General features: G+C 43.6%; 1 protein-coding gene across 1 annotated transcript; it reads right to left on the bottom strand.

The window, feature by feature from the left end:
• Positions 1-15,575: 15,575 nt before the first annotated feature.
• Positions 15,576-16,823, bottom strand: DNAJC17 (DnaJ heat shock protein family (Hsp40) member C17). The gene has a single exon (XM_078649511.1). The coding sequence runs from the start codon at positions 16,711-16,713 to the stop codon at positions 15,766-15,768; it is 948 nt and encodes a 315-aa protein (XP_078505637.1). The 5' UTR covers positions 16,714-16,823; the 3' UTR covers positions 15,576-15,765.
• Positions 16,824-18,381: the final 1,558 nt, after the last annotated feature.

Here is an 18,381-nt window from a genome sequence, read left to right as displayed (position 1 = left end):
ATGAAAAATGCACTCTGAGTGCATCTTAGAGATGCCCCCTGAAAATCGACCTAACTCTAGTGTCCTGGCTGAGTGGCTGCTCGCCAACTGCCCCCACCAGACATATTTCTGGACCCCTGGGTGGAGAGCCTGCCTTTCTTGATGTCCTGAAGCAAAGCACATACTGGGACGATGTGCCAATCCTCCTCCCCCAGGATGGGCAGGGTCCACAAAGGGGAAGCGTCAAAGGCTTGCCGCCTTTGTGAGTTACCCCAGGCCTTTGCTGCTTCCAGCAACTGGCCCCCTTCGGTACTGACCCCCCCACCTTGGATGGGAAAATCATCAGGAAAACCAAGTTAGGAGAGGTGTGCCCACCTTTGCCAACCCCACACCTCAGATGGGGGAGGCTAGGTGAAGCACAACTCTTAGTCCCTGCCATCTTGAAGATGGGGGACCCAGCCAACCAGAGTGAGGCTTCTGCCCCCTTCCCACTGGAGGGTGGCATAATGGGGGTTGTACCCACCCCAAGGAAAGGACCCATTGGTCCCGCCCTCTAACACCCCTACATTTAGTATTTAGGGGCAACCCTGAACCTTGCCTCCTCAGACAATAAGAGAGAAAGACCGAAAAAGCCATGCTGAAAGAAGGAGGACACCAACTGACTTGGCCCCAGCCCCACAGGTCTGTCCCAACCTCGACCTGCAGCAAAATCCCGGTATTTCCTGCAGCCCACAGGAACCCGGAGAACCTGCCCTGCCTTCCCAGATCAGATTGTCTCCGGTGAGCACCGAATTTGCTCACCCACAGACTCTGGCTCCGGCCAAATTCATGAGTCTTCCCCTGATGCCCACTGCCCGAGTTGGAATGGCCCAACACCATGAGGAGTTCTTCCTGGCAATCCTGACCTGGGATCTGGTGATCCCTATCCTACCTCAAGTCTCCAACCGACACCTGCAGTTCCTTTCTGGAGTACCCCCGACAAAGACCAGAGCTGGTATGAAGAATCTGACGCTAAAAGACACCCTGCACCCAACGTTCCACAGCCTTGGGTTGGCCAACCAACGGTGTCCCGGCCTCCCAACTTACCTCTCCAACCAGCCGTGACCTCCAGATCTTCATCCAAGAGATTGCAGTATTTGTTGCAACCGGAGAATCCCCATTGAAAACAACTGAGCACCTGATAGCAAAACAGCACCCTGAACCCGGCTGCCAATGTACAGCTGCAACTTGGGTGATAAATCGGATCCCCATTTGCCCCGAGCCTCATTCTGCCGCCCTAGTGCCACGGAGGATGATTTGAGAGTGCATCCTTGACACGGGGAGAACCCTGGTTCTAACCCCAGAAAAACAACTCCCAAATCTCTAAGTACTTACCATTAAACCCATAACATTGTTTCTCTCATAGGACTGCACTGACTGCTTTCTTGTGAAATAGTTCTAAGTGTGGAGTTGGTTTGCATGAAACCGTACGAAATTGCATATGTACAAACATTGATTTACTTACCTTTTCTAGTAGTAGAAAACAAAACTTAAAACATAATCTGAAAAGTAACGTACAAAGAATTCTCAGTAGTAACTGAAAAGTAATCCTAACTGTTTTATGAACAAGTGACTTACCTGCAACCAATTCAACTGCATAAACAAAATCTGTATTCAACTGCATTATTCTTGCAAAGTATTATTACACCTACCTGTACCAGGCCTGGTTCTAGAAATTAAAAAAACTACTATTTTTTATACAAACAAATTGGTCCGAGTTCAGTCTTTAGTGTGTGATCTAATTTCTTGCTGGAGTGTGTGCAATAATTGCTTAACACTACCCTCTGATAAAGCCTTACTGCTCGCCCACACTACCAGAAATCGAGAGTTATCTACTTTTATCTCTGCCTACCTTTGGGGGTTCCACTGGACTCTGTGCACACTATACCTTACTTTGGTATAGTGTATACAGAGCCAGCTTCCTACACAGGTCCTTTCGGATCTGTTCCTCTGCCACGCACAAGCACTACAAAGAAAGTGGCCAACTTTTGTGGGACTCCTTTTAAAAGAGCAGCTAGCGCTTTCTTCTTGTGGTTGCAGCAATGTTGTGCACACTCCACAAGAGGGTGCAGTGAGGTTGAGAAATCTGCATACATGCACCATACAGGGAACCATGTTCCTTGCCATAATCTGAAAAAAAATATCCATCTATTTCTTCATTGTAATACTTATAATGAAACAACAAATGATGAGGTGGTCCACAAATAATTAATTCACAAGGAAATGGCTTGAGACTAAATGAATGTGACCAAGTAATATATACCCAATCCAAATATTGATCAGGCTAGATTGCCTGGTTATGTTTAGGAATATTTTTTGCTTAACAGACAAATCCCAAACACAATATCAGAATCCTTAATGATAAACAAAAATCCAATGAAAATAAGTCAGGGTAAAACCATCAGGATGCAACCACTTGTCTCAAAATCAGTAAGGCTACACTGGACCATGAGAACACTGTTACAGCAGTAGTTTGCTTTTTCCTAAAAGTCTCCAGACTAGAGTTCTTGGGTGAACAGTGCTCCAGGACGTACCCTTTGACCCATTTACCTTAAACGTAAATACCTTAGAACAGCGCTGACCTAATAAATGGAACACGCCTCGTCTAAAGTAAAAACGAATGTCTCTGACGTTAGAGAAAAAAAATCTTTAAAAAAAAATTCGAAACTAAAATTCTGATTTTTTCTCCATCTAGAGCCATGTTTGTTGCAAATCAGGCCGATTCATAATTATGTAAACTCTAATAGTGTTCATTATTCATTCAAACATACCTGCTGAGGCAAAATAAAAATCCTGCTTTCTCACACAGTTGTATTCTTTACCTTGTGTTAAAGGTTTTCACCACGTACTACCCTGTCTTTAATACAACAAGAGGCTTCAGCTTATAGTATACTGCTGTTGTCAGACCAAATCACGATATCATATCCATCTATCAGCCTCCTCAGTTCTCCAAGAAGAATTAAACTACATCACTGTAAAATAGCAAGAGTTAATATTAGAGCTGATGCACACGCTCCTTACCACTAGCGTTTTGTTCTCTCACTCATGGGAAAAAAATCTCTAAGAGGGCCCAAACACATATCTAATGTATAGACAATTATACCACAAACACTAACTAGAAGCCATTATGTCGCCCTTAAATCAGTTCCTATCGCAAACTGCCAAAGGAGACATGAATAATTTACAGCATCAAACAATGCTCCAAAAATGTTGCAGAGCAACTCTGGCAACTATGAAGGGAATTTGTCTTGCACTCTTATCAGCAGAATAAGAATGAAAGATGAGACAGCAAAGAGGGCCACTGGAACCTGGCAAAAATAACATGCTGTATGGAAAAATGGTGCCACGGTAAAATATAAATAAAAGAAATCAATAATAAACCTTGACAGGGAGAACAAGGAAAACACAGATATTCTCTAATTAGGTTTTTAATAAAGTCCTTCCTTAATACAAGCATTTGCATAGCCAATAGGTCTCGCCTTTGGGACCTTATAAATGGTTAGCTATGCAATAGTTAATGTAGTTGCACCAAGGATATTGTGCTGCAGAACTAAATACTTATAAGGTCCCAAAAGCGAGACCTATTGGCTATGCCAAAGCCTCTTAAAGTTGCCGGTAAGGCCCTTCAGTCGGGTAGGAGGGTGCAGATGAACAAAAAAGGCATGAGATGGAGAGGAGACCAGCAGTGGAGTCTGGGTGGACAGAAACCAAAGTGGGCTGAATCCAAAAGTAGGGAGGAAGGGACGTTTTCTTACATCGTAAATGCTCAGTCTTGAATTGCTGTCATTTAAACTTTAAAAGAATAACAAAATATGCGTTTTACACATACAATATGTTATAAGGTGTCTTAAACACCTTATCCACGAGTAAAGCCAAGTTCATTAAAGCAACACTAGTGAGAACCTTTGAGCCAATTTAAGAAAAATAGGAATCAATTATTATTTTTTTTTAATTCACACCAATATGACATGTTTCCTACAGAAAAACATCATTTGTTTGTAATTTCACAGTACTGCGTCACGGACCTGTAGAATTAGAACATTGAGTTAGATGGAAAAGCGGTCTCCGTGAGAAGAAAAATAGATTAAACAAAGGTTGAATTTAATTTTACCGTGTACACTTTAAAAAGTACGACCAAAATTCAAATAAACCGGACAGTGTTAACTTTTGGGGAGGGGGGGCTAAGAAGGATGATGGGTAATGCCATTGAGAGATTCGTATCTTCTGGTGTAATACTGAGGTTTCACATGGCACCTATAGAATAGAATGCAAGTTGATCTAGAAGCCAGAAGAAAGCTTGCGACCATAAATGAGCTTTCCTGTTATTGTATGGCACATAATAGCCCCCAGGGTACGATTCAGAGCACATTGCAGGTAAAAGTACAACAATAGAAGGGGCAACACTAGAGACGTACATATCACATGTAAACGTATCAATCTGAATTAAACTTACAAAAAACAGGTGTGGCGCCGCGGCCAGGGCGACTGACGCTGGAATCTGGGGACCACGGTTCGATCCCCGGCTCCGGCGGCAGGTCAGCCCAGCACCATGTGACTCTGGGCAATAGCTCGCTTAATCTTCCCAACGGCCCCCCAGCGCCTAGAGACCCTTACGGGTGATTGTGCGCTTTACAAATGTGGACTTTACTTTACTTTTACCCACAAAGATGTTTAACGTTTTGTGTGTACTGCACTCAAATTACTTTAAAACAAAATATATACTGGAGGTTGCCATGTTTTAGTGTATGTGTGAATGGTGCTTAAGTGAATAGAGGGATCAACCATACACAAATAGCACAGCAAAAAAGGAATCTGATGTGAGTGTTAGTGTGTCTGTGGCACCTTCACATAATGGTACATGCTCTTGGAGAGGGAGAGCGAGTGCTTGTGTGCTTATACAGTAGCGAAATACAAGTGCACTGTATATTATTTATATGTAGAGTACGGTTACATTAAAGGGCGCAGTGTATAAGGCACGCAGAAATATAGTACTGCGAGATAAAAAGTGACTTAGAGTAACTTAAAGATGCTCTTTGTATGTGAGGCGGCGGGCACTAGCGTCCATTCACAAGAATGAGAAAAGAGATGTGCGCGAGTGTGTTTTAAACGCGGAGCACAGCAAGACAAAATGTCATTGTGTGTGTGTGTGTGCGCGCGCCATCTTGCATATGGAGCAAAGTAACAAACGTGGGCAATGTGTTTGTGGCACCAGCGCTCATACAGCACATGGAGAATGAACCAAAGGCACCATATGTGAGTGTGATGTCACCAGTGCACATAGACCATGAAAATCAAAGGTCCCTGGGACATGGGTGGTGGAGGTACAATAATATGTGCTAATAGGTGCACACACAATAAAAGAGCACTGTAGGTATGAGAGAGGGTGTTTGCAGTGGGATGTGCCTGCCGTGTTCTGACACACAGCACATGTGGAGTGAGATGCTACAGAGGTCAGAGCACGAGGGGCCTCTGCCATTACCTGTGTCTGGAAGTTTCTGTAGCTTACCTTGACGTAAGACAACATGCCAGGGACCGTCTGGAACATCCTCTCTTGTACATGTTCCTAAAATCGAACTGAGATGGAGAAGGTGTGTTTTAACGCCGGGAACAGCAGTGCAATGTAACAGTAAATTGTGGTCAACGCACTCAACAACGGTCATTGTGCGGTTAATAGCGATTTGTCATATCTACGCTACATTCTGAAATGCTCAAAGAACGGGAGAAGCTGCCTCTGCAAAGTATTACATGACTATGTCCAGTTCGGTGCCAAGGAGGTCAGACAGTGTCAAAATATTACTGGTGGGGTGAGGCAGGCGGGAGGGGCGTAACTAGAATGTTACTCTAGCGAGGTAAACAAGCCTGGTAGTGGTGCGCGCACTTGTGCCCGCCGCTGCATGCGAAAAACAGATGGCACACTGCGCGCAGCTGTGCGTAACCGCAAGCCGTAGGCTGTGGGCGGCTACAATTCCTGACAAAGGTGGGACATGCACCCGCCTTTACCCAATTATTGCCGCACGCAAAGATCAATAGAAAGAAAGCAAAAAAAAAACAAAAAACACACGCGCTTGTGAACAGTACAGATTGATTCCAAGCGGTCGTTTTCCTAGAGCAGCGCATGTGCGCTGCGCTAGGCATGACCTAAAAAGGAGGAACCTCAGTCATTACCTTCATACATTCACTAAACCCATCAATCCATATTGTCTATTTTAGAAGCTAAATCGTATTCCATCAGGAAGCTCAACAGAATAAAAAAATATATATATCAGAGGGCTACCCAGAAAATGTCCACACTCATTCCCGATTCAGGCATCAAAAACACCAAAGAAGAAGAAAGTCAATATCCAAGTTTGGGGCTGTGCTTTGGCATTCAATCAATTACTTCTACAAGGGCCGAAGTTGTCAGGCCACCAGGAGTTATTTGAGACGGATTTGTTTTTCCCGAATAGATTTACCTCAATTTTTTCTGTGTTTACCTTTAACCAATTATACTGCATCCAGACTGAGATTTGGGTTAAACAATTATTACATTTATTGGCAGCTACGCGATACTCTGCGGAATGGATACAATTATCTGCGAGTCGTCTGCATAAGATCTGGTGAAGAAACCAAATGATTGAATCAATTTCCCCAAGGGAGTGATATAAATGTGGAAAAGAGTAGGGAACGGAGAAGACCCCTGTAGTACTACGCAACAAAGGGAACAAGCATTGGTATAGCCAATAGATCTCGCTTTTAGGACCTTCTAAGTATTTAGTTATGCAGCACAATATCCTTGGTGCAACAACATCAACTGTTGCGTGGCTAAACACTTATAAGGTCCCAAAGGCAAGACCTATTGGCTATGCCAATGCTTGTTATTTTTTGTTCTTGGGGGAAACCAGGCTAGTGCCAGGATGGTCACGGGTGAGTGGCAGGGGGATGAGGAGTGAATGCCAGGAGGGACAAGGGTGACTGTCAGGCCATGGGGGTGAAGGGTGAGTGCCAGGGAGATGAGACGTAAGAGTCAGGAGGGTCAAGGATGAGTGCCAAGGAGGGGAAGGGTGAGTGCCGGGGGGGGGGAAGTATGAGTGCCAGGGCTGAGGGGTAGCTGCCAGGCCAGGGGGGTGAAGGGCTAGTGCCACGGAGGTGAAGGTTGAGTGCCAGGTCAGGGGGGATGAAGGTTGAGTGCCAGGTCAGGGGGATGAAGGGTGAGTGCCTGGGAGATGAAGGTTGAGTGCCATGGAGGTGAGACGTAAGAGTCAGGAGGGTCACGGGTGAGTGCCAGGGAGGGGGAAGGGTGAGTGCAAGCAAGGGGTGAAGGGTAGCTGCCAGGTCAGGGGGATGAAGGGCTCGTGCCATGGGGGCGAGTAGTGAATGCCAGGAGGGACATGGGTGAGTGTCAGGGAGGTGACAGTTGAGTGTCACGCAGAGTCAATGCTGAGTGCCAGAGAGGGAGAAAGGTGAGTGCCAGGTGCGAGGAGTGACTGCCAGGCCTGAGGGGTGAAGGGAGAGTGCCAGGGAGGTGAGGGATGAGTGATAGACTGCAAACAGTAGTGAGCTGGGATCTAGAAGGAGGTGCCAAGATCACCACCCGGTGTGTGCCAGGCTGGGACCCACTAGTGCCAGGCCAGACTTGGGTGGATGCAAGATCCTCTGAAAGGCAGGTGCCAGGTCACTCGTAACCTTAGTACAGAAGTGGGGTGCGCAGGAGAGAGTAACATCTTCAAACAAGAAACTGTTCAAAATCCTGAATACTCCACTTTATGGTCTTGCAACCTTATGTGGAAAATAATTAGCAAATGAATGGGCTTCCGTAGCGGACTTGCAGCTTGTTACAGCAACTTTTTGAGATAAAGTTTGCATTGCAAATAAGCTAAAGCTAACACGATTTGAATTAGTAACGGTAAGATTCGCAATGAACTAGAGACAAGTTAATAAAGCAAACCAGAACTGAACAGAGGATACAGAATAATAAAAATGGGAGCAATATTGGTCTCCTTTTCACAGCTGACAGCTCAAAAAAAACAGGGTGTTGTGGAGGACTCAAATTCTGGTGGAATCAGAATTTTTAAGAGTCAGTTTTTCATAAAACGTGTGTGTGTGTGGTTTTTGTGTGTGTGTGGTTGTGTGTGTATGGTTTTGTGTGTATGGTTGTGTGTGGTGTGTGATTGTGTGTGGTTGCGTGTGTGGTGTATGTGTGGTTGTCTGTGTGTGGTCAGGTAACTAATTAAAAAAAGCTTGATCTAAGCAAGGAGAATTGTCCCGGTCAATATTCAATAGTGAGGCCACAGTTTTGAACAATTCTGTAATTCCTATTTTATCAGAATCATTTTGTGTTTTCGCTGAGAATATCAGATTTTTATATTCTTTGCAAACTTCTATAGGTTTGATTTTGCCAGTCAAATCATAGTCCTTACTCCATTTGCGGTCTGCAGCTCTGCATTTTTGTTTCCATTTCTTCAAATCTGGGGTATACCAAGGGGCAGAGGGGCGTTTTCTATGACTTATTGTTTTTCACTGATGCAACCTGGCAAACTGTAGCGATCGATCCAGCATGTAAAATTAGCTGTAGAAGCGGCGATATTAGCACCCGGTTTTGGTCAATTTCTCCCCAGAGCCAATCTAAATCAGATTTGCTGATCTAATGCCAAGAACGTGTTGATTTCAAGGAGTTGGCATTATTAAAATGCCACTCTTACACAATTAACTCCAGTTTAAAGGAGACTACCTTATGATCAGTCCATGCCAATGTGTTATCAATTTTAAGGACGAGTTGTTAGTGAAAATCCAATCACTGGTATTATTGGCCTCATTGATTATCTGTGAAAGTCCAAAACTACTACAACAGTCTCACAAATGATCTGTGTCGTAGTTATCCTCTAGATCTAAATAGAAATTTAAATCGCCTAACAAAGTGACATTTTGCAATTCCATGCAGGATTCTAATAGGGCTTGTAATCTGGTGACGAATGCCAGACAGGGACCTGGAGGGTGGTATATTAAGACACTAATAAATGATATTGGTTTAAAAAATGTTAAAACTGAACATCAGTGCCTCCTCTTCAAAAGGGGAGACAAGAGTAGAGCTAGCTCGAAGGTTGTTTTAAAAAAATAATTGCTATCCCACCTCCCCGATTACCCACTCTGTGAATTAAATGGACTTCTGGGACCGCAGTCTTTAAACCATGATTGGATGCTCCATCTAGCCAGGTTTCTGTTAAAAACAGCACACCTGTGCCGAAATTATTAACAAAATCAGCAAATTCAACACAATGCTTCACTAAGGAGCTAGTGTTGAGAACCACACAGGTAAGAAACCAATTATCAACTTATTCTGTGATGAAGAATGTATAATTTCTTGTGTTGTTTTGGATTTGATCCCTTCTGAGAGATACTGAATAAGCTGGGAAAAGAATGAAATGTCTCAATTGGGTTAATGCTTTGTAATGTGTATATTTCTCCAGGGCTTCAGTAGAATGATTTGCTTACAAAGGTATTGGGAAAAAGATTTTAAAATACTTACTTTGGGTGATTTGAATGCAAACATGTCATACAAGTTGCTAAGTGACGTAAAACAGGAATGTGCTTGGAATATTCATTACGAGTAAAATGGTTCATCCAAGAGGGAAACGGTTTTTGGGCACCAATAGAACCGAGAGGTATATAATTAAATGGTCGAGTTAGCGGTAACATCCCTCACAGGAAAACGCAAAAAGGTCATAAAAACACCATGGTTCCTAAGAACTGTTAAGTATGGTTAAGAGGATGGTACTTCTTCAAACGATACTAAGTGACCAACTTTTACTGCAGGCCAAGGTACCACTTTTAACCATTACAGTACCACAGTGGAATCTGAGGGATACACACACTGGAAAAAATATATATTTAAATCAATAATTACTTGGTTGCCTAATTTGATTACAGTTTCAATAACCGCTTCTATTGTTGAAGATGCACTCATTTCCGAGCTCCATGTAGTTGAAAGGTTCAAGTTTTACTTGTAAATGTAAGCAATCAGAAGTTCAAAGCAAAATAAAGTTTTTCCACAAGGCTTTTTGGGTGTGCAAACAAGAAATTAGAAATACTTGACTACATGTTTGAACAGGTTAACACGTATATGATATAGCTCATTATAACATTTTTTTTAAATAGCTTTTGTTCACTAAAAAGTGTCTACAAAAGCTCGAAAAGAAACGGAGACATGCAGGGGGAAATAAACTGTGATGCTCTCTACACAAAGATGTGAAATAATCGTCTTTAACGTATCGCATGAAAACAAAAATCTGACAAAAGAGAACGGGGAGAATTCTGGAAAAAACAAACAAAATCCTCCTTCTAAAAGTCATAATAGTAGAAAACATTACTGGGCCAAATGATCTGTGACACAGTCATTTACATCTCCCTGGCCTTTGACGAGGTTGTTTACTGCCCTGCAGTAAACTGGATGGCTTGGAATTCCAGATGGTCTGACCAAACGAACTGCATTCTACAGAAATACTTAAAAGCAATATCTTCGTGGATGCCGACAGGGGTCTGAACAAGTAGATAATTATAAAACAATTTAAGGAATCTTACGGCCCCCTCCCTCTTCCATTTTTCATCTGTTGATATGAACTCTAGAATGCTTCCTCCGAAATTGGGTGGCTGTAAAATACCAAGCTTACTCTACACTCATGGTAGCATCAGTTGATCAGACCCAAACAGCGAGCACTACAGACAGTAACTGAACATTCTAAAAGCCGTTTTTCAAAGATTAACATGGTTAGAACCAAAGTGATTTTATTTACAAAAATAAAACCAAATAATAAGCAATTTAAGTGGGTGACTGGGATTACACAATTAGATCCAGGATCTCTGCATACAGGGTCCTATTGGACAGAATACAAAGAATTTGACCCACATATGCAATTGCACATGGGATGGGTCTCCAGATCCAAAAACTATATAATGCATTGGGGAACAAATCTCTTAAAAAGTCCCACCTATATAATATCGTGTAGAAGCTATACAATGTTGGAAATATGAATATTTACACAAAACATAAGGAAAGATTTTAAAATCAATTTTATAATGACATCAATTTTGTTTTAGCCAGGCCATCAGATTGAAGCAGGGCTGACCAGTGTATACAATAAAGTCTTTGGGGCAGTCCAGAGTTGAATTACTGGTTTTATCATGCAAAATAGAAAGGAATTCGGACGAACACAACAAATATCTACACTATGCAAAAGAATAGGATACAAAGCATTTGGCCTGCAGAAACAGGTGTATTATAAAATGCCAAATTCCAACCAAGCTCGTAATCAAAAAAGCCACACAAGAAATGTAGTTTATGCAAGATAAAATACATTGCATGTCTATTACACGCTACCCTACATTACAGAAGCTGTGATGATTAAGTAATGCCAACCATATAATCTACACTGAATCAAATATAAAGAATGGAGATTATTTGTATAACCCACCACTAAGATTAAATAAATACCTGACGGTTGGGAAAGCTTGAGCAATTAGGAGCGTGCATACCTTCTATGCAAAGTAGGAATACATTGTCTAGGACATGTGTTATGTTATCCGACTTTCCAGCTGGACAGTACTAGGTATTTGAGAAAAAAATGATTAAGGATCGGTGTAATAAACGTTACCCAGGTTTTCAATTAAGTATTGTCCCCACCCTCAATAATGGATTGTTATTGGAATATAAATATTTTAAATGTTTTGTAGAGTCGACTAGTAAAGGATGTTTATATTTTTTCGTGTTTAATTTCGATGTTTTATTGCAGTATTTGTTTCTCTTTTACGCGTTGTCCTCTTTAGGAGGACAAATGGAAATCTAAAAATACACTTCTACTAAGCACAGTTTTAAAGGAATATAATGCAGAGAGTTGAGGTAAGATGGGGCAGAGTTGGGGTTAAAGCAATGATAACAGTACGAATATTGCTAGCTTGTTAAAACTGGGACGTGTGTACGCACAATAAAAAGTATTGAAATATCTCTGCAAGCTTACCCTTTGCAGAGCTATTTTATGCACAGTAGCACCTTTTAAAAAAATGGTATACTCCAATGCAACACATTTTATGCAGAACCTTTTTGTTAGTGTTAAACCAGGATATGATCAACATATTGTTGCAAAAGCCTCGATTTCTATGCAGATGTGGCAGAGAAAAAGTCTTTGCACTCTCCTACTTAACACTACATATGGAATAAGGGTAGGTAAGGCGGAAAGAGACCTGGTGGAGAGGCTGCTTAATGATAGCAAAGTTATACGGTCAGCAGGACCCAGTGAAAAATAGAGAAAGCAGCATTTTATAGAAGACTGCAAGGAGGCAACATATGAAATCATCATTAATGTATCACAATTCAGCTAGAAAACCTTATACCAATTAAGTATTTAGCACTGCACAATGCAGCACATTTCTCCACTGAAGAAACCCTGGTCTTATCTGCCTGTGCTCTAGGTATTTTTGTACCAACAAACAGGATTTGGCACCCTACTCCCAGCCCAGATGCAAGCTGAACATCTAGCCAGGCTACCAGCAAATGCTAGAATAGCCAGTGAGGCGGTTTGGCATAAAGTCCAATGCTGAAAGCTCACTCCTGACCATATTAAGTTAAGCCTTACTGGAGCCAAGCCTTCGCGGCACTCTACTCCAACTCTGGCATCTGTCCTCTCCGAAGCCTGAACAGTTACAGAAATATAAAATGCCACAGTATGGCTTCATTTTTCGGTCACTTATCTGGAAGTACAGATAAATGAATGTTAGGGAACAGACTTTACAAGAGGTCTGTCTGCAGCGTAGACAATACAAGGAAGGCGGCAGCCTCTGGATTCCCATGGGCTAACTTTAAGGCTAGCCTCAATCTTCACAACAGCGAACTATGATTTCAAACACGCATATCACAATTTCTCCAAGTGCTATCCCTCTCCTTTTAAAGAAAACTGAGTATGCAGTTCCTAAGGAGCCAAAAAGTGACTAGGGTAAATTGTGCAGGTGACTGTCTATCAGAAAGGAAGAAGGGGAATTCCTCCTTTCGGATTTAGGGCTCTCACACAACCAGCCAGCTGAGTGTCATGCTTCATCATTGGGCATGCTCCTCGTCGGTCGGTGCTGCAATACCAGACGGGCACCCTCGGTCGGGACTCTTTGGCAGAGATATTTTAATCCTTGCCGTAATTCCTATTTTTACACAACACCCCACTACACTTCTACACTATAGGGCCCCTTACACGCACTCACCCTCATGACCGACGAGGAGCATGCCCAATGATGAAGCATGACACCCAGCTGGCTGGATGTGTGAGGGCCCTAAATTCGAAAGGAGGAATTCCCCTTCTTCCTTTCTGATAGACAGTCACCTGCACAATCTACCCTAGTCACTGTTTCTCTCCTTAGTAACTGCATACTCCGTTTTTTTAAACTGTTACATTGGGCACGTATGCTGTACCTCTGTGAAAAAAAGCCCTCCACTCTTGGCTCTCCTTTTGATAAATGTACAGGAATTTATATAGCGCAAATCACCAAGCGGTTTCTAAGCGCTTGCTTAGGGAACCCGTCCTGGTATTCCCCTGTGAGATAACCCCGGCAGGGTAGCCGCAAGGTGAAAGCCAGGCATCCCGCCGCGAGGGGCCGTTGTGGAGATTAAGCAAGCTATTGCCCAGAGTCGCAGAGTGTGAACCCGTGAATCGAGTAGGCACCGGAGCGAGAATTGTCGAGTCCATGGACATTTTAGGACTCAAGACCCCGCCGAGCCGGGAATTGAACCCTGGTCCCGGGCTGACCTCTGCTTCCAGGTCTGCCTCCTCTAACCAGTGAGCCACACTTCTCCAAGTATCTTTGATAACACTATCCCTCTCCTTCCCTTGTTCTAGTTTGTCCTGTTTCCTCAAGCTTCCAACTGTTTTTTCAACAAAGGTAGGAAGCACACAAGCATCCAACAGATCACGTCTGAAATCAGGCAGCATGCATATAGAATATAGCCAGCAATAGGGGGGACACTCACGACCAGGATATCCAACAGGACAACTCATACACACCACAGAACCAGCTTTTGAGACACCTGTATCAAAAACACATCAGAATTGCAATAATCGCGCAAATATAGTCCACATGTTTGGCGAATGCTCCAACCTGGCGCCTTTGATAAAAGAAATCGAAAGGTTTTTAGATAGATCGCTGAATTGTAAGTTAATGTTGACACCCGAAGTAATATTAATGGGACTGGACGGGACTGGAGAGCAATCACAGTTTGAGAACTTTTTGTTTGTAGCCATGGCAGTATTTCGTCTATGCATAGCTTCAGCATGGCGAGATAAGCTCCCCCCTACTATGCAGCAATGGTTGGCCAGGCTTTTATATATATACACAACATGGAAAAAGCGTTATACGCCAGAAAAGGGAAGAAGTGCAGATCCCTTGGTTTGCAGATCTGGAAACCAATAGCAGATTGGAAGAATAGGATGGCAGGAAACATAGAATCTCCATAGGGTCTTAAGGGGGGTGTGTAATGAAAATCAGGAATATTAATCAAGCTGCATCCATGGTGCTATGTTTAGATGTTTGCCCTTTATGGGTTCTTTCCAGCTGTTTTGATTGACGCTCTAGCTTACCTAGTACAATTTGCCAGGTTTAATTATTGTAACCTGAGATATAGAAATGTTGTGGAAATCTGATTGTATTTTTTTATTATTTTTTTTGTTGTTTTTTTCATGTCCTGTGCAGGGGGGGGGGGGGGAGGAGTTAGGCGAATAAATGTTGTAAAAAATTTTTGAATAAAAATATTAAAAAAAAAAAAAAAAGAGTTGTAAGAGCGCCAGTGTGCAAAATGTGTAATGAATACCGTCAGTGTTCTGAGCTCTGCATTTTTCTTGCAGTATCAGAGTATGTCACTTGATGGGCTGAACTGTTAGTTCTTGGAGCTCCTGTTGAAGGTGTATAAGGCGATACTAACAGACAGAATTTTAAAAATGGAAAAGCCTCGTGGGCGTACCGCAATGTGTGGACATTCTTCATTACAACTAACATCTTCACAGGTCTACCATGTCCGACACAGCATACACAAGCCATATAGCCAACAACACCACGTTTATATTACCTTCAATATTATTCAATGGGCTAATTAACAATCTAAGATATATAGAAGCACCCGATAAAGTACTTCGACTATTCCTCCTTGTCACCAAAATTCATACACATACAGTTTACCAAATCGGTCACTGACATCCAACCTAAAAAGATTAGAAGACAAGGTGCAAACGTATCACCACAAAATGCCTGACCCCAATCTATGATCGACATCTTATACTGAAGGCACGCTGCATCATCACATGCCAGTACTGTGTGCAGTTTAAATGTGACTGTGTAACACATCATATTATGATTGAATATGTTAATTTTTATACACGAAAGGTGGTGATAAATGAAGAGTTGGACGGTGCAGAATTACTTCGAAAACTGCATGACAGGTGGACTGTTTATAGCAACTACTTTAACACTAATTTTGGATTATCGAATTGCCACGATCAACGAATTTCTGGTCTACCAACAAAGGATGGTGGTAGAAGACAAGACAATAAAAACACTTTCTAAAAAGCCGGATTTATTTTGTAATAAAGAGTGGTTCTTATCGGCTGGAATATCGTACGTCATGTCAAATTCAGTCTGTCGTACAACATGCTCATTTGTTAATTTATATTAACTGTAGAAAAAAGTAAAATATTAAACGTGTCCAGGGCGGAGGCAGTTTGTGTATCTCAGTGCAGACAGGCGCTACGTATCGCCCTCCTCTTCGTCTTCCTGTCGCATCTTCTCGATGAGCTGCTGCCTCTCGGCCGCCTGTCGCATCCTCATCATCACCAGGCTCTCGTAGTCTCGCTCGGAGCGGGCAGCGCCCGGTGGAGGTGCTCTATCCTCGGGTCGGGTTTGGTTCGCGGGGGGCTGAGGCGGCGGTCCGTCCAGCCAAGACACCGTCAGGGGGTTCTCCACCAGTCCCACCTCGTTCTTGACCGCCAGCTCGGCTGCGCGCAGCTCCTCGAACTCCACAACGGCGCGCCCGCGCTTTTTAGTCGACATAACCACGGTGAGCACCGGGCCGTATTTTTGCAGGAGGGCCAGCAGCGCCTCGTGGGTGTAGCCGCCACCGTCTGTGTCTCCCTTACGGCATTTCCATTTCAGCTTGAGCCTGGCCGATGGTCCCCCCGATTCCTTGGCACTCACAGGCTCCTGCCCCGGGATTCCACCGACATGCCTACCTCCGACCCCTTCCCGCAGGATCTGCTCCCGCACCAGCCGCTGCTGCTCCTCTAGCTGCCGGGAGCCCTCTTCCCGCAGCCGCCGCACCTCCTGCTCCAGGTCGCGGGTGATACGCCGCTCCTCTTCCTCGCTCAGCCGGGTCTGAGCCTCTCGCTCCCGTGCCTCAAGGTCGAGCTTCACTTTCTTGCGGCGGTCGTCCAGTCGCTGGGTGCGCCGGGCTGCGGCCTCCCGCGCCTTCCGCACCCGGTCGTAGGCTGCCCGTGCCGCGGCATCGGTGAGCACGGCCAGCGCCTGCGAGAGCTGGTGGAAGCGCTCCGCTGCGCGCGGGTTGTCGGGGTGCTTGTCCGGGTGACATGTTAACGCCTTCTGTCGGTAGGCTTTCTTGATGTCCTTGTGGCCAGCCTCGGGGCTCAGCCCCAAGAGTGCGTACAAGTCTGTGTCCGGCACCGGCAGGCTGGCCGCCATGGCGAGTCTCCGGAATCCGTTGCAAGCTTCTCTGTTCACAGTGAATAACCCCTTCTACATTGAATGGGACTCGACTGGCGACGTCAGATTACGTCATTTGACAGAGACGCGTTAGTTTTGACGCTCGAGGTTTGTGCGCCTGCGTAGTTCGGGTACTTGCCTGCTGCCGTCGAACTGACCCTCCATTGGTTCGATTCGATTGGAATGGGCGTATATTAGTAAACAAAGTGTAGAGAAGGGCAGTGTCAGCACGGGTCGCGGAGTTTCATTGAAAAAGAAGAATAGGCTATGCCAATCGTCTTGCTTCCTGTTATGTTTGCCCTGTGTCCACTTAGGGACACCGTAGCGTGTTATCTCCTGTTGTCCCTGCGAGGACACCGTAGTGGTTTTCATCACCAGCTGTCATTAGGCTTTGACAGTTACAGCTGGTGACGTGAGGCCGCAGGTCCAGTTTACGCTCCGCTCTTTGAGCCTGTGTTGGTCATTACAATAAAGAACATACACTTAATAAATTAACTCCTGCGTGGTTCTTAACAATGGCGACGAGGACCAACACCGGAACCCACCATGAAAAATGATTTAAAAAGGAAACGGTGAAGATAAGCACGAAGGAAGGAAAATAAGGAAAGGAAAAAAATGGGGAATAAACTAAAGAGAAGTAAAGACAAGAATCTTAAAATACGGTGAAGCATACAAACAAGTAAGGAACCTGTTGAGGGAATGCATATGAAGCGCAGTTGAGAAGAATGAAAGAGTCTGGGGAAAAAAATGTAATGAAATAAAACTACGCGCAAAATAACTGTGAAAGAGTGATGTGGAGAAACTCATGTGGAAAGTTTCAACAGTTGCAAGCCATATGGGAAGAATAAAACGACGATAAGAAATCACCTCACAAACGTGTGACAGTTCAACGGCATCCTCCACTGCCAGCTGATCACAGCGTCATCGACGAAAGGAATGCACGTCGTGACGCGCAACGCCAGGAAGTCGGACAAAATACAAAGAGGATAGTTAGCGGTCCAGCTTATTGTATGACGCTACACGCAAAACGTGCCACCATTTTGAGAGACAGAAAAAAAGTAAACAAAGGTCAATTACAGTCATCGGGGCAACGCGCGAAAAAGAAGCAGAAGGAATGAAACTACACTCGAAAAAATCGCGCAAGTAGGTTAATATATAAAAAAAACGGAGACTGTGTGTATAATTACATACAGAACAGTGCCCAAAATTTTTGGGGAAAGAGAATAAATAAACGTGACAGACAAAACGGGAGAGCAACTGACACTTCATATAGCAATTAATTATCCCCAAATGACACCTTAGTAAGAGGAAATTAACATTTTAAAAAAAATAAAAGGATTTGGACACTAGAAGAAAGTGGAGTATAAATATATGTCAAAGTGAACAAGCTAAAATAATTAGAGAGAAAGGGTGTGTTTAAGCATTAAAAAAAGAAAAACAAAGAGGGGAAAAACATAATTTAGACGTTAACATTTGCCAGTTTATTTAACCAGTTTAAAAAGAAAAAGGAAAGCAAAATGGCATCAGGTTATTTGTGGAACTTGTCCCCTCCACAGACATTCCTACCTGGCAAAGATGAACCCCGTGTTAAAATGGGAAGAGTGGAGGGAGTATTTTGAAAATTATATTTCACAGTTTGAGGAGGAC

Source organism: Lissotriton helveticus, chromosome 6 (assembly GCF_964261635.1).
Source record: "Lissotriton helveticus chromosome 6, aLisHel1.1, whole genome shotgun sequence".
NCBI lineage: Eukaryota > Metazoa > Chordata > Amphibia > Caudata > Salamandridae > Lissotriton > Lissotriton helveticus.
The sequence above is the reverse complement of the archived record's forward strand: the minus strand, read 5'-3'. Positions and strand labels throughout refer to the sequence as shown.

Coding starts and splice junctions, on each gene's coding strand:
- DNAJC17 (XM_078649511.1), bottom strand. CDS start 16,713: ATGGCGGCCAGCCTGCCGGTGCCGGACACAGACTTGTACGCACTCTTG.